Raw genomic sequence first — 26685 nt, forward strand, 5'->3', positions numbered from 1 at the left:
ATGTGTGCACAATTTGCATGAAGCAAAAGTTTTACCTGACAGCAGAAGGAATATTCCTTACAAATTAAAGCTGAAACTTTTTTTGTACAGTGTTTTTCTTATGTTTGTACATGATACTCCCAAGGTTCAGCAGGTATTAAGTGCTCTGTGAAGAAGAAAAAAAAAAAAAAGGCATTTGGAGCAGGAATATAAATCCCACAAAAACTTTAGCCCTGTATACAACTTTCAAATAATTTACTTAGCGGTTCAGAGACCACAACAGATCACTCTGCAACAAATTAAACTTTTCAGCTGAGCAGACACATTGCCCTGGCTGCTGCTGCTGTCAGGTCCAGAGCAGTAATGCACTACTGGGAGCTGAACACATCTGGTGAGCCAATGACAAGAGGCATGTGTGTGTAGTCACCAGCTAGCTCCCAGTAGTGCATTGCTGCTTCTGAACCTACCTAGGTATGCTTTTCAACAAAGGATACTAAAAGAATAAAATCAGTTTGTCATAAAATAAGTAAATTTGTATAGTATTCGGAAGTGTATATTTTGCAAGGTTTTCTCATACCCTTTTTAAAAGCCTTGTCTGGCCAACAAAATCCTTACTCTCTTTTCGTATGCCATATCTGTTCCATAGCATTGTATTGCTCTTGTGTAAAATTGTGCTTTTCCTACACTCCCTAGAGAGGCCAGAGGCAAACTCTGTAACCTGCAAATCAATTTAAAAACCTAGGTTACTAAATTTGCTTTTCATGCTTTATGGGTAGCTGGGTCAAAGCACAGTTTTTACACAGAAACAAAAGGTATTTAAATAAAAACATTTACCATAATTCGAAAAGGGATGATTTAGTCTGAAAAAAAATCTAATTTACATTTTTTTCTGCTAAATTGCAGTAACGAAACATTAATTAGATAAGTGATTAAAGAAAGAAAAAACCCAGCCCTTGTGTACCTATGCTATCGCCGTATCACTTTGGTCACTGTTGTGAGCGGTTTGTAGGCTAAAGTAATCCAGCAATAGCTCAGCTGCATCAAGTAAGGTGACAAATCTACTCATCGGATGTATAGATTATACATTGTTCATTGGCTCTATACTGATGGGGAGGTGGAAACCGAACAAAAAAAGGAGGCGTATTCAGCACAGGAACCTATTGAACACTGTGATACATCTTGAAATACCTTATTACATGAAATAAAGAACAATGAGTACAAAGTTCTTTTTTATTTCAGTAGTATGTGTTTTGTGATAGTGCTTTACAAGAAAACTATGCTATTTATTTAGACATTTTTATTTTTCGTGACTAAAATGGACTTTCACATATTGCAAAACTGCAGGTAAAAATACAAGTCGGCATAAATCATATGTATCTATTTCTTGAAGCACCAACTTGATTTGACAGTACCCTGTTCACTGAGACGTCTTTCTCCAATTCATCTGTTATCCTGCAGTGACTCTCCTCACTACAAAGTGTGTTCTAATGCAAAACATTACCCTCAATTGTCGGCATAAACATTTTTGACATTGATACTAACTTTATTATGTGTTTAACTCTTGCAAAATGGGTTAAACACATAAGTTCCAGTCTGGAGCCACAGACATTGCAGCTTATGGGCTGAAAACAATAATGAACCAGGAATAACAGTCACACAACCTGCTTATCATTGGCTGTGTTCTGCCTCGGAGTTCCGATGTTTGTGACATCTTAGTGGAATTTTCCCCTTTTGAGAGGGTTATACATTAAAGAAACAAGGTTGTGTGAAAGCTACTCTGGAGTGTCAGAAAAAAGGCTAAACCCAAATAATTTTTACACGAATTTCTGAAAAAATGTGTGATAAATGGCAAGTATAAGAAAAAGGAGGGTATGGGTTAGCGCTCCAAAAACGAGCAATCTGACTAAGGGATAGTATTTAAAAGTGATGAAATATTACATCTATGTGAAAATAATGTCACAATTATAAAAATAAAAATATATACAGTTTATTCAAAGAATTTATAAAAACAGACAGAAGTGTGCCGGCACAAGTATCTAAAATTCAACAGTCAAATCAAATGTTATACTGACATATATCCAAATAGTTATGCTACTAAAACAATGGGTGAATAAGGAAATATGCCGATAAAAGGTGTGTGTAAGACCTGTATAGGCTGATATAACAAATAATCCCTGGGAGGTATGTTCCGTGAATAGATAAGTTGATTAGTTCTGAAATAGTCAATCCTCTGATCTCAAGATGTTAAGAAAAGTTATCAGAGTTAGCTGCAAGTAGCGGCGTTGCCGTTAGATGATTTCTTCTGTTTGTAGGATTCAGTTGTGTTTTTTTTTTCCGACTGGGTGTTAAATAGTGCTCCTCTTTGTTTGTCCTTCATTGCTAGTTCTACAAATGCTGGGTTATACATAGTTATATAGGGTCCGTAATTTATGTTCTCTAATAAAATAAACCATGTTTTATTCATTACAATGTCCCTTAAAGTGTGCAAGATATCTGCATATATTTTATTGAAACCTTTTCAAACAAATGTCCACACTGGGATATTTTTTCAATCGTAGGTCAGCCATACCACTTACAGATTTTATTACTCAAATCAAATAAATGTACTCCACTTTTAAACAAACCGTGCCATTACCTAAGCTTGCTTTCTTTCTCATGTGCCTACAGAGTACAGACCCACCCAGTCACCACAATTGTTATTTTTACATGATGCAGGGCTAACCCTGCCCTGGTTCTCACTGCCTTGCTTTGTCTATGAGCCAGTTACAGAGAACTCCTCTTGATGATGCCTCTGGGTGCCTGTATTTGTGTGATTGTGGATGTTTGGGGTGCTTTGCATGTGAGTGCTGACTGCCTGTGGTTGTCTGTATTTTCTCTCTGCAAGTGCAGCTTATGTGTGATAACAAGTGCTCAGATGGCTGTTATTTTGAGTGGTTGCGACTACACAGGCTTATGAAACAAATGAAAGTTATTCTAAAAAGAGTAAACCAAATAACCACTGCGCCTTTAACAATCTTAAAGGACCACGCAATACAGTAGAAGTACATAATAAAAAGACAATGCAATAGCACTTAGTCTGAATTTCAAAGAAGTAGTAGTTTGTTTTTTTCTGACAAATTTTTTTTTCCCCATTTCCGGTCCCCTGTATCATGTTACAGACATCAGCCAATCACAGACTACTATATGTATACACTGTGAGCTTGTGCACATGCTCAGTAAGATCTTGTTACCCAGCAAGTGTGAATATAAAAAGATGTGATCATGGTAGTATATTGAAAAGTCTTAAAACTGCATGCTCTGTCTGAATCATAAGTTTGTTTGTATATGAATCTTAATACTTTAATAAACAATACGATACTCAAACAGATAAAAATCATACATGTATAATCAATACAATCGAACAAAACATAAAAGATACATAAAAAATACTTAAAATATGTAACACAGTACTTTTGTAGTATTCCGTGTAACAAAACCGCACGTTCCTGAATGTGCTGATGTTGAGGATCTGTAAGAAGTAAAAAGCACAATCCTGGTGAAGTATGTTAGACCCTTAATATGCACACATAAAAGGAACTACTCACAAGAGGTAATCGTCAATTCAGCTTTTACTATCATCAGTACTGATTGTAGTAGTCTTATGTCACCTGCCGTCTGAAGCACTTTAGTTAGAAATAGTCTGTAATGCAGTGAAACGGATTGTAAAAGATGGATGCTGATAACGGTATTCACGCAAACACCCCAGTATCTCCAAGCATGATACAAATTGTAACCTTAGCCCCTTGTTACTACTCCTACACTTACCAAAAGTATATACAGAGCTAAAAGGGATACTAAACCCAAATATTTTATTTTATGATTCAGACAGAGCATGGAATTTTAAGCAACTTTCTAATTTACTCCTATTATCAATTTTTCTTCGTTCTCTTGCTATCATTATTTGAAAAGCAAGAAAGAGCTATCCACTGTCCTGAACCAAAAAAGGGCTGGCTTCTTAGCTTAGATTCCTGCTTTTTCAAATAAAGATAACGAGATTGCATGCTCTATCTGAATCATGAAAGAACATATTTGGGTTTAGTATGCCTTTACGTGTGAATACAAGTTCCTAAGTCTTCACTGCTGGTCACTATAGACTATAGTCTGCGCCAATACAACTGTGCAGTATGAATCTCTGACACGGCTCCTTAGAACTTAATTTTCACCAAAAAAGTAGTAGCAGTATACAAAAAGCAATGCATTTCAGCCCCCTTGTGGCCTTTCTAAAGCTCTAAATTAACCTTCTAAGCCCACTACTATTAAGCTAATTTTAACATAATAGGTTACTGATATAAGGTGGTATTATTGTGATTCGTTAAAATGTCTTGAGTCAGACAGGAAAGTTCTATAACCTAGTGACTTGTTGCAACTCCTGTCGCAGTTTTGTATATATTTTGTGATATATAATGTTTGTGACTTATGCAACAGTATCGTTCAGCAATTTCACTAATGGGGAACGTTTATTCTATTTTTTTAGGCAAACAGTTTCGCCCTCACACCAGAATGTCCTGGGTCCCTCTGGTTTTGGGAATCCTCACTGCTTTAGTCACTGTTGTGGCTGTGACCCTTATCTTCCTCCGAAAGAGACGGAAAGAGACTCGCTTTGGGTAAGCCGCTTCTTGACAGTAAATACAGAGTGCAAGTGATATTAATCTTAAAATGTAATCCACATTTACATGTTTAAAGTAACTTTTGCTTGTTGAAACTGTCATCTATACTAAAAAAATCAAAATGTATGCTTACCCGATAAATTTCTTTTTTTCCGGATACGTCCACAACGTCATCAATTACTAGTGGTAATCTCTCCTGTCCAGCAGGAGGCAGTAAAGAGCACCACAGCAAAGCTGTTAAATATCACTCCCCTTCCCATAATCCCCAGTCATTCGACGAAATGGAAAAAGGAATAACACAAAGGTGTAGGTGTCTTAAATATAAGGGTGGGGTCGTGGACTCACCATATCCGGAAATAAATAAATTTATCAGGTAAGGATAAATTTTGTTTTCTTTCCTAAGATATGGTGAGTCCACGACGTCATCATTTACTAGTGGAAACCAATACCCAAGCTAGAGGACACAGATGACTAGGGAGGGAAAAAGACAGGTGGGCCTAAACAGAAGACACCACCGCTTGAAGAACCTTCCTCCCAAAAGAGGCCTCAGCTGAGGCAAAAGTATCAAATTTATAAAATTTTGAAAAAGTGTGCAGAGAGGACCAAGTTGCAGCCTTGCAAACCTGTTCCACAGAAGCTTCATTTTTGAAAGCCCAAGAAGACGAGACAGCCCTAGTGGAATGAGCTGTAACTCTCTCCAGAGGCTGCTGACCAGCAGTCTCATAAGCAATACGAATCATACTTCTCAACCAAAGGGAAAGAGAAGTTGCAGTAGCCTTCTGACCCTTACGCTTTCCCAAGAAACAAACAAAAAGGGCAGAAAACTGGCGAAAATCCTTAATCGCCTGTAAATAGAATTTTAAAGCACGCACTTACATCCAAGTTGTGCAATAGACGCTCTTTATGAGAAGGATTGGGAGAAAGAGAAGGAACAACAATTTCCTGATTAATATTCCTAACTGAAACCACCTTAGGAAGAAAACCCAAACTAGTACGTAGGACCACCTTATCCGCGTGAAAGATAAGGTTAGGAGAATCATACTGCAAAGCTGAAAGTCCCGAAACTATCCCCGCAGAAGAAAGAGCTACAAGAAACAAAACCTTCCAAGATAATTTAATATCTATGGAATACATTGGTTTAAACGGAGCCTGCTGCAAAACCTTAAGAGCAAGGTTAAGACTCCAAGGAGGAGTAACCAACTTAAACACAGGCCTGATTCTGATCAAGACCTGACAAATCGATTGACCATCTGGCACAACCGCCAAATGCTTATGCAACAGAATAAAAAAATCAGAAATCTGACTGACTGACAACCCCTCAGAGAAGCGGGTGATGAGTGTGGCGGGGGGTGGAGCCTTACGCGTTTCGCAACGCTATTGGTTGCTTCGTCAGAGGTCCTCTGACGAAGCAACCAATAGCGTTGCGAAACGCGTAAGGCTCCGCCCCCGCCACACTCATCACCCGCTTCTCTGTATACGCCGATATACCCCAGCTCTCCGTATCACACACCTGGTTGTGTGGTCGGGGGTAAGCTGATATCGAGCTGAGAGAGGGTTTGCTATTTCATTTTACCACACAGCAGCTAAGTAACGGTAGTCAGACAGATCTCTTTCTTAGACTGTTGTCATACCGATTAGTGCTGCATTTTATCAGTCACTGAAAATACTTGTGACTTTTTATGTTTGATATGTAAATATTTGTCTACTATCTGCACCAATAAATATACTGTTTGTACACATATATTTGCACTCCCCTTTTGTTCTGCCCCTACCCCTGCCCCTGAGTGCTGCAGTGGATGTAGATCCACACTGCAGTATAAAAGAGCTCTGAGACGACTTCTGCACAGCCCGGGAATACAGGGATCACTGGTGGCGAACAGAAAAGGAACATTCAAGGAGGAAACAGCTAAAATCCGGGTCCGATTGATACCTCATACAAATTGAGGTTGAATCACGTGAGTGGTTTAAATTGCATCTTAGTATTTGAGCAACTGTGTCTACAGGCTTCACTAGGGGTGCCTTTCTTGTGCGCTTCTTCACCTCTTCTTTTCCAGAAACCTACGAGAATCCGCTTGTTCAAGAGGATACTCCCAACTCCCAGACGAAGCAGCAAAGATTTACTGGCACAAGGGAACTGTTTATTTACAAGTCTATATAGACTATTTAATCTACAGCCTATTTATATATTTACAGGATAGCTGGACTTCACATGTGTCTTAGCGATACTATTGTGTATATATATATATATATATATATACATACACATTACCTATGTGAATAACTCATTACAGTGCTAGATTGATCATCATTGTGTAAGTTTCAGTGTATGACCAGAGAATTATTCTTTGATATTACTGTATTTGATTACTCACGTATGGTCATACCATCACTAATCTCTGATAACTTGGTTTATTACTGAATATCCGGGTACATTGTTGAAAGTGCAGCTACTATATTCCTAAGCGCAGATTGTCCCCTCTCTTTTTGAATATATATATATATATATATATATATATATATATTTGTGACAGACAGCTATGCACTATAGTAATAGTTATCTGTCTTTTTATAGCCACAGTACGCCTGTTCAAGCATATAACTTATGTCTGACAATAGTGTTAATGGCAGAGTGAGTGAGGAGGAGAAAGGTACTTAGGAATAGGGTTTAATGTAATGGAAATTTATAGTATACCTCTTGAGAACACACTGTGAGATATAGTGTATACAAATAAAGAAAACCACCTTGATGATCAGTTATTAGCCCTGAAGGGAAAGCCGGTAAAACAGCTTATAATATATTTATCTGGAGTTGCGATACATACAACTTGTTTGTAGAATGACTTGAGCCAGAGTAAACAGGATAGATTATCCGGAGATGCAACTGCGGTGCGAGGTTATAGCAAGCTGAGATTACCGCTGTTCCAGAGCTGCTGAGAGGAGACAGAGAAGTGTCGGCCGTAGCTGATGACGTCAGTGAAGCTCCGTAACTTTAACCAGGATGAAACTCAGTAATGGATATTCCAGGTAGCTATTGCAAGCAGAGGTAGTAGTACTGTAAAATGTAAAGACGTTACTCACAAGATAAGGTAAGGGAAAGTTCTGCCTTTGGCTAAAGTAGAGAAGTAAACCTGCTGTTGGTAAAAACTTCATCATTCCACCAAGGTATGCAGGAAAGGACGAGCCTTAAGTAGGCAAGTTTGAGAGGCTAATTATCAGTTAAAGGTACAGGCAGGAAGAGGACAAAGGAGTGGAACTGGAACAATCACTCTCAGAGAGAAAAGATCCTGAACGCAGTTCAAGAATGCCTCTCTTTTTACCTGAGTTGCAGACAACCTTTAGAGGTGAAACCTGCTGCTGGGAGGAAGAAAATTGAATTTTATCTTTTAACTCTGAGAAACAATGCCCACAGCCCAAGGATCTGGGACATCTCGTAACCACTCCTGATAAAACAGGGAAGGTCTGCCCCCCACTTGATCTGACTCCAGACCGATGGACAACCCATCATGCTGACCTAGACTCAGCTGAGGGTTTCTTAGATTGCTTCCCCTTGTTCCAGGACTGACTGGGTCTCCAAGAGGACTTGGATTGCTCCTGTTTGGAAGCGGGGGAGGAATGCTATTGACCTTTGAAATTGTGAAAGGAACGAAAATTGCTTCAACATTGCTTAAATCTAATTTTGTTGTCTTGCGGTAGAAAAGATCCTTTTACACCCATAATATCAGATATTATTTCTGCCAGTCCAGGCACAAACAAAGTCTTACCCTTGTAAGGAAGCGCCAAAAGCTTAGACTTGGAGGAAACATCAGCTGACCAAGACTTAAGCCACAAAGCCCTGCGAACCAGACAGCTGGGCCCCCAATTTAATAACTTGCATGCCAGCATCAAAAATAAAAGAATTGTCTAGCTTAAGAGACTTAATCCTATCCTGAATTTCCTCCAACAAAGTTTCCTCTAAAATAGATTCAGATAAAGCATTGCACCAATAAGATGCTGCACTTGTCACTGTGGCAATACAAACTGAAGGTTGCCATTGAAGACCCTGATGCACATACATCTTCTTCAAATATACCTCCAGCTTCTAGCTTCTTATCCATTGGATCCTTAAAAGAGCAACTATCCTCTATAGGGATTGTAGTTTTCTTAGCCAGAGAAGAAATAGCCCCTTCTACTTTAGGCACCGTGCGCCAAGAATCCTTAATGGATTCAGCAATAGGAAACATCTTCTTAAAAACTGAAGACGGGGAGAAAGGAATTCCTGGTTTTTCCCATTTCTGTGCAATAATCTCCGTCACACGATCTGGAACAGGAAACACTTCCATAGACGAAGACACATCATAGAATCTATTACGCTTACTAGATTTCTTAGGGTTAACCACAACAGGAGAGTCGGAATCATTCAAAGTAGCCAAAACCTCCTTTAATAAAACATGAAGGTGTTCAAGCTTAAACCTAAAGCTTACTTCTTCCACCTCAGACAAAAGATCAACACTGTCAGAATCAGAGATTTCACCCTCAGAATGAACTGAGGTAACATCCTCCCTAGTGTTATGAGGAAGATCGACCTGTATAGTAGCTGCTGAAACAGGCGCTTTACTGTCTATTAAGTGTTTAGTTTTCCTCTTGCATTTTCCTAAAACAGAAAAAGCAGATAAAACTGCAGATACCGCAGAAGATATCTGTTCGGGCAAAATCTGCAGGCAAATATACCCCACCAGGAGGTTGAGAGGAACCGCAGGGCACTGCATGTGACACCATATTCGCTTTGAACATTTGAGGAAAAGGCAAAAAAAATAATTATTCAGATAGAGCATACAGAACAACTTTTTTTTTTTTAAAACCACTTTCAAATTTACCTCCTGTTATATAAATTGATTTGTTCTCTTGGTAACCATTGTTGAATAGCATACTGGGATCTAGCTGCTGTTTGGTGGCTGCACATATATACCTCTTGTCATTGGTTCACCCAATTTGTTCAGCTAGCTTCCTGTAGTGCAATGTTGCTCCTCCAACAAAGAATACCAAAGGATTGAAGCAAATTTGCTAAAGGAAGTGAATTGGAAAGTTGTGTAACATTGTATACTATATCTGGAAGATGAAATAAAAATGTTGACGTTTCCTGTCCCTTTAAATGCAGATGGAATTGGGAAATGTAATAGGTTGAAAACTTTTGTACATAAAGGTTTAGGAAAAGCCAGGTTGTATGAGGCAGTGTCACAGTAACCACACATAGTATGTGTTTTCATGGAATGCGCATAAGCAAATTATTCACCATTTTAATACTTTGGTATATAGTGGGGACATTCTAGTGTCATATTAATTGCTCTGATTGGTTAGAGTAGGGTCCTCCAAATTACAACTCACCGCTGAACAGAAAACAAATATGTTATTTAGTTGTTTGTATTTACAACAAATTTTGTAACTGTGATCAGTATATAACATTATATAAACTAATTAATTAATAGGAATTTATTTCCTAATTTTGACTAAAAATGAGATTAAAAAGTAATTTTATTTTGAGTTATTATCTTTAGTTTGACTATAACTAACACCATTAGTGACTGGATCATGAAAGATCATGAAAAAATGTTTATGGTTTAGAGAGTGTGGGCTATTTTAAGAGACTTTTCAAAAAAGCCTATCTAGGTAGGATGAGGAGCAGACAGTTTGTACCCTAATTCTATAGTCAATCAAAGTGTCATTTTAAACAACGGAGTCAACATTACTTAGAACTTAAAGAGACAGTCAAGTCAAAATTAAACTTTCATGATTCAAATAGAGCTCACAATTTTAAAGAACTTTCCAATTCACTTTCATTATCTAAATGTGCACAATCTTTTTATATGTAAAGTTCCTGAGGCACCCGCTCCTACTGAGCATGTGCAAGATTCACAGGATATACATATATGCATTTCGTGGTTGGCTGAAGGCTGTCACATGATGCATTAGGAAGGAAAATGTAACTAACTGACATTTGTCAGAAAAAAATATGCTACTTATTTGAAATTCAAACTAAGTGCGTATGCATTGTCTCTTTAACATGCATTTATTGATTATGCTGTTCCTCTGTGTTTAGTGGTCCTTTAACAAAACACATACACTTGTCACAAAGAAGAGCACATATATGTGAAACAATGAAAAAGAGGGAGAGGCAGATTGAAAACAATCTAATGTTAGCTATAGAGGTATGGGATAAAAGGGTAGATGGAGGATAACGGTGAGACGGAGCAGAACTGTAAATAAATGTATTGTTCCTAAGCACTTTATAGACTACATTTCCTTTATGTACAACTTCCATACATTTTCTGATCGGTGTAAACATTCTATGAGCTTTGTATGTCGGCTAAAGTTGCTGATGGCAAGGAAATTGATTTATTAAATAGAGGACATGATGGAAGAGTCGGGTATAAAAGAGGGGAAGACATTGAGGTCTGAGGACTGCAGGAAAAAAGATTCTGTTTGTTCATTTTCCAAAAATGTTACTTTTTGATGTGTGCTGCATTTTATAGGACACAACATATGGTATTTGGTTCTGATTAGATTATGCTGCTTTATAATGTTACTGTTCTCACCTGTGTATGGTGCTATGTGAGAAATGTTCTATAATTTCATCCAAATAAAGGAGCAGCATTTAAAGATGTATTTTGGCCTGAAACAAATTTTAAAACTAAAAGCTGTCTAAAGTTTTAAAAACAGATCAGTATAAGTTGTTTACTTCTTAATACTGTCCATGGTTTTGAATGAACTTTATGTACCTATTACATAGAGTGCCTAAGAGCCAATGAGTACACAACTTATACTGTGATATTGATTTCAATTAAGACCGCTTTTCTTTTCAATCCAAAACAAATCAACATGTTTTATACGTTGCTATCTTAAATAACTGATGTCCTTTTAAAATGTACATATAGTGAAAACAATGATTTACTTTGTTTTTCTATTTCTCAGGCAAATCTTTGGCTCTGTGCTAGGAAGGGGTGGGCCAGTTATCCAGTTCACCGCTGCCAGATCTTTCAACAGGAGGGGGCCTGAAGTCATGGAGGCTACGTGTAAGTAACTTGACATTGACACGTTTGAACCTGCAGGCTTTTTTGCAACCTTTTATTTTGTCTCACTCAGACACAACAATAAATACCACAAACATTATAGAATTCAGAAAATATTGAATGTACAATGCATAGATGTATTTTAGTATTTTTACCTTTTTATAATTTTTTATAGATCTATTCCAGATGTTTATAGAAGCAGCCATATATTCACATTACTATGTTAAAGAATTAAATTATACATTGAACACTGATTCCGTTTCAAGATAACCTAAAACGTGTCCATAATATGATCCACTTCATATTTCTCTGCTAACATCCCAGGATTATATTTAGTTGCAAATCGGCTGCTTTGGTCTAGATAGAAGTGCATTCATTCATTCTGAAAATTTGAGTGACTTGCTGAGTGGAAGAAAAAAAAAGCCCAGAATTGTACAGTGAAGACTGTCCTGTGCAAATTCTGTTTATTTCGCTATATTACTGTGCTGGTTGGGCATAATTTTCAATAACCTTTAATTAAAGGTCCATGATAGGGAAAATGTAATGTTCTCATTCTCTTGGTATCCTTTGTTGAAAGCATATCCAGGTAGGCTTAGGAGCAGCTATGCTCTGCTGAGAGCTAGCTGGTGATTGGTGGCTATGTAGATATAAACTGCAGGATGGCTCAGTTTCCGGTCTACAGCGAGATTCAAAGTTTTAACTGAGTCCCAGACCTGGAATCACTGAGGTTCATATATCGCTCCATTCAAATAAAATGATTGCATCTTGTGGAGTTAATTCTTTTGAAATTTCACTAAATGTATAAAGAATGCAGATTGTGTAAGATTATTGCTGTGATTATTATTTGTTATTGAAAAACACAGATTTATGCAGCTCTATAGGGTTATATAAAGTCTACAAATAATATCCTTTAAAGGGGGGAGAGGGAGTTAATGTCACTTGATTCCACGTGCAATGCCGTCCGGAGCTGTCCGTATCATGGCCAACAGATTAGGGGACAAGTGGAAAATCAGGAGAACCGTTCTCACCACAAATCGCACAGTCTCTCACTCACACGCAGATAGACAGGTACATTTTACTTACATCACTTGCTGTATTCTGGTTTATTAAGCAAAACATGAAATTATTGTGTTGCTTTTACAGTGGACAGCATTGGGATTAGCGATGAGCTCAAGTCAAAGCTTAAAGATGTGCTGATTCAGCAGCAGCAGTTCACTTTGGGACGGACGCTGGGGAAAGGTAAATTCTGCAGAAGGTTTGGTATCCACTTATTCATGTGATCAGTTATTAATGCTCCAAATAATGTTTTTATATCAAACCTACTCTGAGCACTCAAATCTACTCTGCTTCATACTGAAGCTGAACTGATTTAGTGTTCAAACCTTCTTCATCCTACTATAAAGCAATCTGAATTGGAGAATAGAAATACTAATTCACCCAAACTGATAGTTGCTCCAAATGTTGATAGTGCTCTTGTTTCCTGTGTCCTTGTGGGGGGAAGGTACAGTTTGAATGCAATACTGAGGTCTCTAAATTTGGAACAATCCACAGCTATCCTCACACTGTCCTCACACAGAATAACAGCCGGAGCCAGTCAGGCTTAACAAATTAAAACTTCCTCCTTTATTTGTAATCAATATTTAAAGCAAGGTGCAATGATCAACACGTTTCGTTAAGCATCACGTAACTTTCTCAATGAGAAAACTGTGGATATCCAGCATTATTACTTTTAAAGCTCCCAGCCCACACAATTGTGACAAAACTTTACACTTATACATTATTGTGCCTGGATATAACCAACTTTTTGCTGCTCATTATCCACAAAATAAATGTATATATGTACACTTATATTGCTTCTTTTTAAGAAACTTATTACATTTCGAATAATTTACATTGTACATTTACACTGCTCAAATTTCAATTTCAACAATAAATTCATAGATTTAAAATTTTTGTATTTTCATAATTTTACTTTGTCAATACATTCATGAATAAATACATTCATGAATAAACACACTTTTATTTTAAATTATCTATTTCTTATCAAAAGAACTCTCCTTAATCCTAGCAAGCTAAAGATTTTTCCACTGTCTCTCCAACAAACATTTTTACATCCCATTCTGAATTAATCCTGCTGGGATTCTTGTTCCTAACTGAAATATCCAGTATTCTATTTTCTGCTGATTTAAGGACTATCCCCCCTCTGGAGCGTCTTTTTACATACTGGATACCCTGAAAGGCTAATAAGGAACTATCTGAATTGGGGTGCTTGAGAAAATGCAACGCTATGGGTGTAGTTGACTCTGGGTCATCAACTGCCCATAAATGTTCTAAAAAGCGATCTTTTAGGAATCTAGTTGTTTGTTCTACATACTTTTTTTCCCACACCCTTTACAGGTAAGCCGATAAATAACATCTTTCCATCTTAATATGGGAAGAGTCCACAGCTACATTCCTTACTTTTGGGAAATACTGAACCTGGCCACCAGGAGGAGGCATAGACACCCAGCCAAAGGCTTAAATACCGCCCCCACTTCCACATAACTCCAGTCATTCTTTGCCTTTAGTCTCAGGAGGTTGGCAGAGAAGTGTTAGAAGATTTCGGAGCAGTCTCTTATGGGGGGTAGTACTCTTCGAGATGGGACTTGGGTTTAAGTAGTCCTGTCAGCCTCTCAGTGAAAGCATGGATGAAAGTTTGAGTCCAGAGATGCAGGGAGAGTCTTTCTGCGAAACCATCCTGACTCATATTAACAGCTCCATAGGCAATCAGCGTTGACGAGTTTCACTGCCTGCTTTCTTCACTCAAGTCCATGTCAGAAGCGATGCTACTATCTGTCACACTTGAATGGCCGTGTTCCTGTTCCACAGCGTGGATTCTGGTAAGATCGTTTCATATTTTATGCATGTATGATAACGGAAGAAGACAGGGTCACAGTGTGACTCCTTTTATCTGTATAGAATCAAGGGTTAATATCTCTTTAGGGGGATTAGGGGGAATAATAATCTTATATGTTTATTTGATTTTATGCTGCTTTATGTGTGAAATGTTATGGGCTTATAGGCAATATGGAATATACAGGTTTCACTTTTACTTTGAGAGCCATGCAGCTTACAAGCTTGGCGTGCTTTCTCTCATAGCAGGGACAGTCCTGCATTGTGCACTATGTGATTCATTCCCTCTTTCCTGACCGAGTGTCTATCAGAGAGGTGCCATAAATCTCTGTACTGTCTGGGTCATAGGAGGTGGTAAGTGCCCCAACCATTGGGGTATAAGGGTGCTGTTGTTTTTTAAAGAAAATAAGATGTTTTATTTCTCTAGTTCTCCAGTTATTGCACTAGCGATGGAGGATTCTGTTACTTTAGAGGGCACTCCCTCTATTCCTAAAGAGTAGTTCCTGTTTATATGGTGAGGAGGCCCTAGTTCCCCCTCTCAATTATGTTCCATATGCCTTGATAATGTGATAATATCAAACGTGTTAGATACCACGGAGCCGTCCACCTCTGAGGAGTTGTCGTCCAGTGAGGTGCGTACCCTACATTGTTATCTCTATACACATGCAGTTTTCCTGTAGCATTGCTGATCCTCCATCTGGAGGGGGCCTTTTTTCACCAGACGTTACTGCGCAGTTCAGACAGCGGTGTCTGCAGCCTTTAATGCTTTATCTTGCCCTGCTAAGTGCAAGCGAAAGGTTACATATTGCACTCCTTCCCAGAGTACATCATATAATTTTTTGGATTTATCTGATAGGGTTATCCGAGGATGAAGTTCTTTCTGAGACTTCAGAGTGTGAACTTTCTGGGTCGGAGTCTGCTGCCTCTAAACCTCCAGCTGCGGAGGAACCAGACTTTAGTTTTTGTCGAATTCAGAGGTACCAGAGGTCATATTGCCTGATGAACCTTTAATTCCTAAATTGAATAGAGTTTGAGGACAGGGTGGTGCATTCCCTTCCCTGCTCCTGTTAGATGGTGAACATTATTAGGAATGAAGGGGACAGGATTGGATTCCTTTTTTCCCCTTTTCTCCTTTTTACAAATTGGTCCTGGTCTCTCAATGGGGTTCCATCCCTAAATGGGATGGCGTTATCTTCACCTTTGCTAAAACGTACTACTATCCCACTTATGAATAGTTCTTCATTTGAAAAGCCCATGGATAAGAGCTGGAAACTCTGTTAAAGATGTTTCAACATACGGGATATTTGTTTCAACCGGCGGCGGCTGTTGCCACTGTTGCTGGAGAAACTTCCTTCTGGTGTGACTCCTTATAGGATTTGATCAAGATGGTGGGTCCCCTCTACGTTCCCCAGGAAAGATTTATGGCCTTGAGGGTTGCTAATTCTTTTATCTGTGACAGATTATTCGCTATGCTATGGCTTCAGCTTTTTCTGTTCAGTGGATTTGACTTCTAAGTCTAGACTTTTCCTCCCCTTGAAGGGAATGATTTTTTTTTGGTCCAGGCCTGGACTCAATTATCTCCACGGTCACAGGGGGCAAGGGTGCCCTCCTACCGCAAGAGTATATGAACTAGTATAAGGGACGATTGTTGTTCCTTTCATTGTGATAAAGCCATGTCAGCTTTCCTCCGCTAAACCAGAGCAAACCAAGAGCTCTTGGAAACTGGCTCAGTCCTGGATAAATCCAAGCAGAGCAAGAAGCCCACCCATTCTAAGTCGGCATGAATGGGCGGTCCCTTGTCCTCTTCTGGATCGTGTAGTGGGCAGTATGTCGCTCTATTCAGTCACTTGGTGCAGGGATGTGCAGCATCCATGGGTCCTGGACGTCATAGCTCAAGGTTTCATGATAGGTATTAAGTCTCAGCCAGCCAAGGGCAGATTCCTGCTGTCTTCCTGACACAGTAAGGAGGGTAGCCTTTCTGGGGCATGTACAGGATTTGTCCTCTTAGGAGTTATTGTCCCAGTGCCTATAGCAGTGAAAGGTTTGGGATACTATTCAAACCTTTTCGTGGTCCCTAAAAAGGAGGGAACTTTCATCCGATTCTGGACCTAAAGTGCTTAAGCAAGTTTTTATATGTCCCCTCGTTCGAGATGGAGACAATAAGGGCCATTCTTCTCCTCGTTCAAGAGGGGCGGTTCATGACCACGATTGATCTGAAGGATGCTCCCTTAACGTACCAATCCTCTAGGACCACTCCCAGTTCTTAAGGTTGCATTCCTGGACCAGCACTTCCAGTTTATTGCCCTTCCATTTGGTCTAGCTACGACTTCAAGAGGACCATTCGGAATTTCTCCTCTGTCTTCTTCGATCCCATAGATGGAAGATAATCTAGAGAGAGTTCTCTTGTGTCAAGTACCAGGGTGGAATCACGGGTACTATAATAGTCTACATAGACATGATAATATTTCTATCAGACCAGAGACGTTGCAAGCTAGCTTCAACATGTCTTGCACCCCAGATCTCCTTAAAGGGACAGTCTACACCAGAATTTTTATTGTTTTAAAAGATAATCCCTTTATTACCTATTTCCCAGTTTTGCATAACTAACACAGTTATAATAATATACTTTTAACCTCTGTGATTATCTTGTATCTAAGCCTCTGCAAACTGCCCCTTTTTTCAGTTCTTTTGACAGACTTGCAGTCTAGCCAATCAGTGCCTGCTCCCAGATAACTTCTCGTGCACGAGCACAGTGTTATCTATATGAAATACGTGAACTAACACCCTCTAGTGGTGAAAAACTGTTAAAATGCAATCTGAAAGAGGTGGGCTTCAAGGTCTAAGAAATTAGCATATGAACCTCCTAGGTTAAGCTTTCAACTAAGAATACCAAGAGAACAAAGCAAAATTGGTGATAAAAGTAAATTGGATTTTTTTTTATAATTACATGCTCTGATTCATGAAAGTTTATTTTGGCCTAGACTGTCCCTTTAAGTCCATCTGTGGCTCGGTGTATGGAGGTGCTTGGTCTCATGGTGTCCAGCATGGACATCATTTCCCTTGCCAGGTTTCACCTCAGACTGTTGCAACTGCGCATGCTGAAGGAGTGGTTCGAGAGAATCGCTCTCTTGGTGGTTCTATCTGGGACATCTGTCTTAAGACCATCCTGGGTGATTGTGACTACAGTTGCGAGTCTGTCAGGATGGGGAGCTGTTGTGGGTGCCAGGAAGGCACAGGGCCTATGGTCTCAGGAGGTAAAGCTCCCTCCTGACCTCTTTTCGGATCTTCGGGCAATATACAATTCTCTGAAGGCTTGGCCTCTGCTGGGTTCGTCCCAGTTATTCAGTTTCCAATCAGACAATATATCGTCGTGGCTTACATCAACCATCAGGGGGGAACGAGAAGCTCCCTAGTTATGAGGGAAGTATCTCGGATTCTGGTGTGGGGGAGACCCACATTTGTTCGCTGTCTGCGATCCACATTCCAGGTGTGGACAACTGGGAAGCCGATTTCCTCAGTAGACAATCCTTTCATCCAGGAGAAAATTGTCTCTCCATTCCGAGTGTTTGCAGAGATTTGCTAGAGGAAGATCTTATGACGTCTAAATACCAAGCTACCCAGATATGGGTCAAGGTACAGGGATCATCAGGTGGAGCTAACAGATGCATTAGCGGTGGCTTGGAGGTTCACTCTAATTTATCCTTTGTGGCTGTTACCACTACTTCCTAGTGTAGTGTCTCGATTGACACTGTTTGCTCCGTCTTGGCCGCAAAGGATATGGTTCGCAGATATAGTGGGGATGTCATCATCTCCTCCGTGGAAGTTACCTTGTCGCAGGGATCTGCTGACCAAGGTTTCTTTGTTTATCATTGTCTAGATTCTTTGAGGCTGACTGCGTGGGTATTGAACGCTTAGTCGTAGCCAAGAGAGGGGTTTCTGAGAAAGTTGTTTTTATTCTCATCATGCTCGTAAGCTGGTTGCTCGTCGCATCTATCATAAGGTGTGGAGGACCTACTTATTCTGTTCTCCAGGATGAACTGGAGAAGGGCCTTTCTGCAAGTCCCCTGATGGGACACTTTTTGGCCTGTTTGTGTTACTGCACAAGAGGTTCGTTGAGCTTCCAGATGTGCAGCCATTTGTTAAGGCTCTGCTGGGATCAAACCTGTGTTTAGATCTAGGTTCCTCCTTGGAGTTTAAATCTTGTTCCGTTTGGAGCCTATACATGAAGTAGACACAAAATTGTTGTCTGGGAAGGTTCCTTTTCTACTGGCTATTGCTTATGCATGCAGAGTATATGTGATTGCTGCTTTGCAATGTGTCCCTCCTTATCTGGCTTTTCATGCCGATAAGACTGTTTTATGAACCAAGTTAGATTTCTTCCTAAGGTTGTGTCAATTCGCAACATCAATCAAGAGATTGTGTTTCCTTTTTATGTCCTAATCCTCCTTCGTCGAAGGAACGCTTACAATGTATTTTTGGATGGGGTTTGTGCCTTGAAGTTCTATCTTCGGGCCACAAAGGAATTTAGACAAACCTTTTTTTCTGTTTGTTCTCTTTCCGGGAAGCGTAGGGGTCAGAGGGCCTCTTCGACTTCCTTACCTTTTTTGATTGAGTAGTGTCATCCATTTCGCATAGAGACTGCCGAACATAAGCCTCCTCTGTGGACTACGGTTCATTCTATGAGAGCAACGGTTTCCTTTGGGGCCTTCAAGGATGAGGCCTCTATGGATCTGATTTGTAAGGCGGCTACCTGGTTCTCCTTACATACTTTTTACATTTTTTACAAGTTTTATGTTTTTGCTTCTGCTGAAGCAGCCTTCGGGAGAAAGGTTTTGCAGACTGTGGTGCCCTCAGATTGGGTCCACCTCTCTTTTTCCCTCCCGTTAGCATTCCATGTACTTTAGAGCTTGGGTATAAGTTTCCCAAAAGTAAGGAACGCAGCTGTGGACTCTTCCCATATTAAGATGGAAAACATAAATTATGCTTACCTGATAATTTAATTTCCATCTGTATGGGAAGAGTCCACAGCTCCCGTCCGTGTTCTCCGGTGGGCGGCCCTAAATTTAATTTTTTTTTTCTTCTGGCACCTTTTTAAGCCTTTGGCTGGGTGTTTTTGCCTCCTCCTGGCGGCCAGGTTCAGTATTTCCCAAAAGTAAGGAATGCAGCTGTGGACTCTTCCCATTCAGATGGAAATGAAATTATCAGATAAGCACAATTTGTTTTTTTCTCATCTTGGGAGTTAAACTCGTCACCCAATATGGCACATGAGCAAGATTTGCACCGTATGCTTTCACATCTATCGTACCCTGCTTCAAGGGATGACCAATTTTCTTTTTTATCCACTGGTAGCATTCATGATGACAAAGAAGCAATATAAGTGTACATACATACATGTATACTGCCGATAATGAGCAGCAATAATGTGGTTATATCCAGGCAAAATTTGTACAGTATGTGTAAAGACACGTCAAAATTGTGTGGGCTTGGAGCTTTGAAGGTTGTAATGCCGGATATCCACAGTAAGAGTCATTGAGAAAGTTATGTGATGCTTAACGAAACGCGTTTGACGATCAGTCCTTGCACCTGGTTTTAAATATGGATTACCAATCAAAGAGGAAGTTTTAATTCTTTAACCTTAACCTTGACTGGCTCCGGCTGTTAATCCAAGTGTGAGGATAGCAACAAGGGGATCATTTTGGCCTAGGTCATCTGATTTACAGGGAAAGTGCAGCAAATTTTCAGGGGTAGTTCTTTGGCATAGTGCCCTTCAACCCTATGTCCTCTAAATGTTTTATTTATTTATTATTCATTTTTATTACAAATTGGTTATCTCTGGTTGTCTAGTTGGGGTGAATGAGTACTTCACGCTTCCTCAATATGAGCTTATATGTTTTTTGTAGGGGCATCATATTTCTCAGTGCCTAGGGCAGCACTATTTGTGAATTTTCTCATATCCTTGCTTACATTTCTGAAAAATCCATTAGTGTTTATGAGCCAAATCCTATTAACTTATGTTAGAACTGATATATTTGGCCCGCACATCATTTGTTATCTCAATTATTTTCTTCCCAAATCTGTTTTCATCTCAGGAGAGTTTGGCTCTGTCAGGGAGGCTCAGCTGAAGCTAGAAGATGGCTGTTTTCAGAAGGTGGCAGTCAAAATGTTAAAAAGTAAGTGTGAAATAAAGGAGGAGCAATTACAGACTATGCTGTAAAAACTGAATATAATAAGTGTATGACAGTTTTCACTTCCTATATGAATTTAGCACTTCCTAATTATGTTTGATCTGAATTTAAATAACTGGAATGAAACGAAGCAGCCCCCGTCTGTAATATTTATTTTTGCTGTTGTTCTCTTATAGGGACACTTTTTTTTTTTTTTTTAAACCAGCAGGAAAGTTTATGTATGCATACATAATTGGTCTGCAGGATTGAAGCTCACTTGCTGATCAGCTTTATTGGTGAACAGTGACATGCCCCACGAATAAAAAAAAACATAGTTCCCTAGATTACAAGTGGAGTGATAAATGTGCTCAAGGTAAATCAATAGCACTCCCATGTTAGTGCTGGTATTAAAAGTTGAAAGTAAAAATGTAGCGCAAGAGCAAAAGACTCGGGTGCACTAAAATCTGGAGGTCGGATATCACACCTCCCCTAACTCTCTCTGCCCATTTACTTCTATGGGATGTGCTACAAAAAGCCTTTTCTTTTTATCTCTTGCATGCTAAACGAAAGTATGCTAGACCAACTGCCTAAAGCCGAAGGCATACTTCAAATGCATATGTTCTTTTCTTAGAAGAGAATGGTCTTTATATATCAATATATAATGTTTTGTGTGTACAGGGCCGCCACTAGAAATTATGGGACCCCTGACTTAACCATTGATCAGCCCCCCCCCCCCCCCCCCCCGGTTTTACATGTGCAATTTTTGACCAAGTGACTAAAACGTATATGCACTTTATTCTTAAGTGTCTATTTAAACTTGGAAATGTTGTAAAGGTAGTAACATACAAACATACAAACACACAGACACACTCATACACTGAAACACACACACATAAGGATTCACATATAGACACTCTAGCAGACACGCAAAGAAACACACTCAGACAAGAACAGACACTCAGCACTTGTTTACATTGACCTGAAAAGTAATGAGGTAAACTACAGTTTTGTAAAAAAAAAAAAAAGAGTTTTAGAAAACAAAATATGGGGTTCTGATTATCTTTTTGTAAACGAAGATGCCAACTAAATGATGACAACAGCATGCAGTGGCTGAAAGGAAGGGCCCTGAACGGCCTAAACAATAATTTAAAGGTTAAATGGTGGATTGGTGACTTCCGGAAAGGTCTCGGTCTCAAAGTCTGTAGAAAGATGTGAATAATCAGTAGTAAGGTCAAAATGTTCTAAAAAGGAACAGACAATGGACACACACACACACACACACACAAACTCAAACTTGCACATACACCCAAGGAAACACTGACAGAGACAGCCTCAGAAAACACACAAAGACATACACACACTGACACACACATACACACACACACAGAAAACGCACAAAGACATGCACACACAGAGAGACAACCACATAAAACACAGAAAGACATACATGCACACACCCTCACTGACACATCCACAGAAAACACACAAAGACATACACACACCCTCACAGAGACACCCACAGAAAACACACACCCTCACAAAGACATTCACAGAAAACAGACATACATACATACACACACACACACCCTCACAGATACATCCACAGAAAACAGACATACACACCTACCCTCACAGAGGAATCCAGAGAAAATACACAAAGATAAACATACACGCACCCTCACAGAGACACCCATAGAAAAAGCTCAGACATATGAACACACCCTCACAGACATCAACAGAAAATGCACAAAGACATACACACCCACCCTCACAGAGAGACCCACAGGAAAAAAAAATACATACACACTCATAGAGACACAAACCAAAGCACAGGACGAAACATTTATGCACCTTGCATCCCCTAAATCAACAAAAAAAAATGCAGAAATTAAGAGATCACTTTTTAAATAATCATATTTGTAAATGTGCAAACAAAAATAATTCTGTGAATTCAAAATTGTACATTAATGATCTGGGTAGATGGCTAGATGAAGAAAAGTACTTTTAAAAGGTTGACATATGTTTGTTTGATTTTTTTCCCCATGTTCTGTCAGCTGTACTTATGGATTTTGAAAATGCTGTACTCTATATGGTCTTGGTGGAACCATAAATTGTGGTACTCATACCTTTAGATCTAGTTAAATGCAGGATTTAGGTTTGTTGGTATGTATTTCAAAATTAAGTCAGCTGTAGTGTAAACTGAACAGTTTTAAGTTAACCTGTCTCATTTCAAACACTGAGCAATCTTAGTCTGAAAGTATAACATGTTTATGCAGATGTAAAATGCCTCCTTGCATCTGGAAAGTCCTTGCATAAAGGGGCAGTAAACAAATGTAATATATATATATATATATATATATAAATAAAAAAATGCATATCTACCAAAAGAGCACCTACCATTTGTGTATTGAGGAGGAAACATTTCTGCATGGTTTTAAATATAGAATTTCTACAGCATTGTCAAACAATCATAAATACACTGCTGCTAAAAAAAGATGTGTTTTTATGGACCCCTGGCCCCACCATACAACTGCTACCACACTGAATTTACAATCCAAAATTGCACAAAGAAATAAAAAACATTTGCTAAGTAAGTCCTACCTCCTCTGCAAATGAAAGTGATCTGCACACACTGTACAAACAAAGTTCCAAGTCTGTCTCTCACTGTACATAGTGGTTTAGTGCGCACACAGAAATCCTCTCAAATGCTAATACTTTACTCCTTGTAATAACATTTCCCATGCTCAATTAGCACTCTGCTGTAGTACCCACTGGTGGCTGCCAAAATGTAAAAAAGTGGGCCCCTGACAGGAGTCACCACCTGATGGCGGCCCTGTGTGTGTGTGTGTGTATGTATGTATGTATATATATATATATATATATATATATATATATATATAACATTTTCTTCTAGGTGAAGAACATAGGAATTTGAAATATTTCTATTAAAAACATATTAAAACTTATATTGCCTGTTTCAAGGTATTTGACTGGGAAGGCCTCAGAAGTGCATGCAGTATATATGTCTATACATGTCTATATGTATGTGCACAAACACACATACAAATATCTAGACGTGTGTGTATAATATATATATCCTGAGGAAGTCTCCCTAAGGGTGATGGAGGAAACTCTTTGCCCAATTTGCTTAGAGGAATATGGCTGCTCCTCACTGACGAGGTCCAATGAAGGCTGAAAAGATGGTCTGGGCTTGCCATGTTTTTTGTTCAGAAAAGGATTGCCTGATATTTCGGGGTTGGACTGACCTTGTTTGTTGGGACCAGACCAATATACTTCAGTAAAGTTCTTCTCTATGAAAAGCATTATTTGGTTAAAAGAGGCTGGTCCCAGGTGGTAAATCACCATAGAACAAGCTAAGTTTATTGAGCTGGTGTTCATTCCTGAGAGAGATGTATGCATACATTTCTACATACTTTGGGGCCCTTTCCCAGTCAAACACCTTGTCATTTACCATATTCCTTTTTAACCCTTTTAAAACATTTTTCTATATAAAAATATTTTTTTTATTTAAAATGTTTATATATCTGCGTAATACTTTATTTTAATATGTTTTCCATTTGTTTTGTTGAACTTTTATTTTAAGCCTAAAACTTTACAGCAGGTCTCACTAATTCTTCTAGCGCTATTTTAATTCTTCTAGCGCCATTGCTTTAACTTGTAATATCAGTGATATTTAGAGTGGATGCAATCTCCTTTGAAAGTATAGGGTGCGCTAAAGCAATGTCAGCCACACAAAAACTTGTCTGGTAAATCTGTTTTATCATGGACTTGTAATATCAATTTGTGCACTATTTTTAGCTTGGTCCAATGATATTGATATTGGGGCCTGTACAATTATTAGCAATCCACGTGTAATCTGGGTCAGTGGTTATTTAGCACACGATTTATAAACAAAATATAATTCTACTTACACTGCTCCATTTTAGTTGCAATACATAAAAAAATAGATTTATGTTTACCTGATAAATTATTTTCTTTTGGAATGATGATAGTTTACAGTCCTCCATAACATATGGGATATATTTGCTGCCACTAGGAGGAGGTCAAGAACCCATATCTGATCTTAAAAATCCCTCCCACCAGCAAGGTCAGTAGAGGTGTCATTGGAACTGTCGCCCACAGATTGAAACGGGCATGGTCTGTGGATCATCATCATTTCCAAAGAAAATTATTTATCGGTAAGCATAATTTGTTTTTCTTTTGTAAAATGACAATGGTTCACAGTCCTCCATAGCATATCGGATTAATACCCAAGCAAATGGTCTATGTTACGGTGTGGGTGGGACAATTTTTCTGGCAGTTCCTATTTAGCCAACATTGCAGCCTGAAGGACTTTCCTGCCAAAAGCTGCTTGCAAAAAAGCAAAACCTCAAAGTGATAAACTCTGAAAAAAGTATGCTGAGAAGACATGTTGCATCTACAATGTTGCAATTGCTCTTGTAGAGAGAGTAGTAATACTCTCAGAAGGTGACTCTCCCGCCTACAAAAAATAGCCTTGAATCACTTTTTATGAGTCAAGAGACCAACACTACCTTATTTGCTTTCTGCACGTTACATGACTCAGTGAAAAAACAAACTAGAAGTTTGTCTGAAATCTTTTAGTAGCTTGGAGATAGAACTTCAAAGCGTTGACTACATAAACATTATGTAATATACACTACCTAGAGTTAGCAGGATCTGAACACAATGAATGAACAGCCATCTCTTGATTGGTATTTTCCTTAGGAAGAAAATCATGAGAAATAGAGGATCACAAGACAAGGTTAACAACTCAGGAACTCTTTTTTGCTGAAGATATTGCTAATAGTAAGAGTACTTTCCAAGATAAGTCGATATCAATGGAATGCAATGCTTCAAGAGAAGAACCTTGTAATACAGAGAAGAGTAGATTCAGATTCCAGGGTGGAGAAATAGGTTTCACAAGTAGCCTAATTCTAACTAACACCTGGATCAAAGTCTGAGAGATAAAGCAAAAATTTGACCATTTAGAAATTAGTGGACAAACCCCTGCCAAGGTCATCCTGAGAATATTGAAGGATTCTAGGAATCCATAGGGAACACCAAGAAAACCCTCTTGAACAACACCACTCAAAATATGTCTTCCAAATTTGTGATAAATCTCCTGTGTTACAGACTTTTTGGCCTTCATTAAAGTTTCAATGACCGAATCTACAAAAAAAAAAACTAGGTGTTCAAACAATACGCTATTAAATTTAAAGATTATTGATCTTGAAAGAAAAGATTACCTTGAGACAACAGGTCTTGTCTCAGAGGAAGAAGCCATGGAAAGCAAGAGGACATCTACACTATATCCGCTCACCTTTTATAAAGGTTCCCATTAGTAAAGAGTAGTAAGCGCTCCGGGAATCCTCTTCTTGCTTCTGTGTGTCTTCTGACATGCTTCACGTTGCGCTATATGTCACTTCCACTGCCCAGTCCTGCAATTAAGGAGTTCCTCCGAGAACTTGAAACAGTCGCGCTCAGTCCGGTGCTGAAGGAAACGGGTAGGGGAGCCTCACCCACACCTCCCAAGTGTAATAAATCTAACGACGTAGCGTTCCCAGCACTCAGAGGTATGAAGTAACACACACACCGAGTCCATGTGTGTAAAACCAAAAAGTGTTCTTTATTTCTTAGATCAAACAATAAAAACAGTAACCCAGGATCAAATCAGATCAAGACAGATGTGGACGCAAACAGGTCAATACATTTATTTATAAAGGTTGCTGCCTCTAAAGGATCATTGGCAACATTTAGATGGGACAGTTGGCCAATAAGGACTCTGCTTCAAAGAGAACAAAAACACTCACTCTCAGACACCTCAATTATCTTCACGCCATTAAATTTAGAGATTTTAAATCTTCATAGAAAAGAGAACCTTGAGATACCAGGTCTGGTCTCAGAGGAAGAAGCCATGGACAAAGAGAATCAGTCCGGATA

The 26685-nt window shown here is 39.0% G+C and overlaps 1 protein-coding gene across 1 annotated transcript in view; it reads left to right on the top strand.

The window, feature by feature from the left end:
• Positions 1-26685, top strand: part of TYRO3 (TYRO3 protein tyrosine kinase) — a 533278-nt gene that overhangs the window by 358798 nt on the left and 147795 nt on the right. Inside the window, exons 11-14 of the mRNA XM_053697821.1 lie at positions 4493-4622; positions 11571-11671; positions 12812-12907; positions 20650-20730. Coding sequence (XP_053553796.1) covers positions 4493-4622; positions 11571-11671; positions 12812-12907; positions 20650-20730 — 408 coding nt within the window. The remainder of the gene's footprint in view (positions 1-4492; positions 4623-11570; positions 11672-12811; positions 12908-20649; positions 20731-26685) is intronic.

Source organism: Bombina bombina, chromosome 1, assembly GCF_027579735.1.
Source record: "Bombina bombina isolate aBomBom1 chromosome 1, aBomBom1.pri, whole genome shotgun sequence".
NCBI classification, from domain to species: Eukaryota; Metazoa; Chordata; class Amphibia; order Anura; family Bombinatoridae; genus Bombina; species Bombina bombina.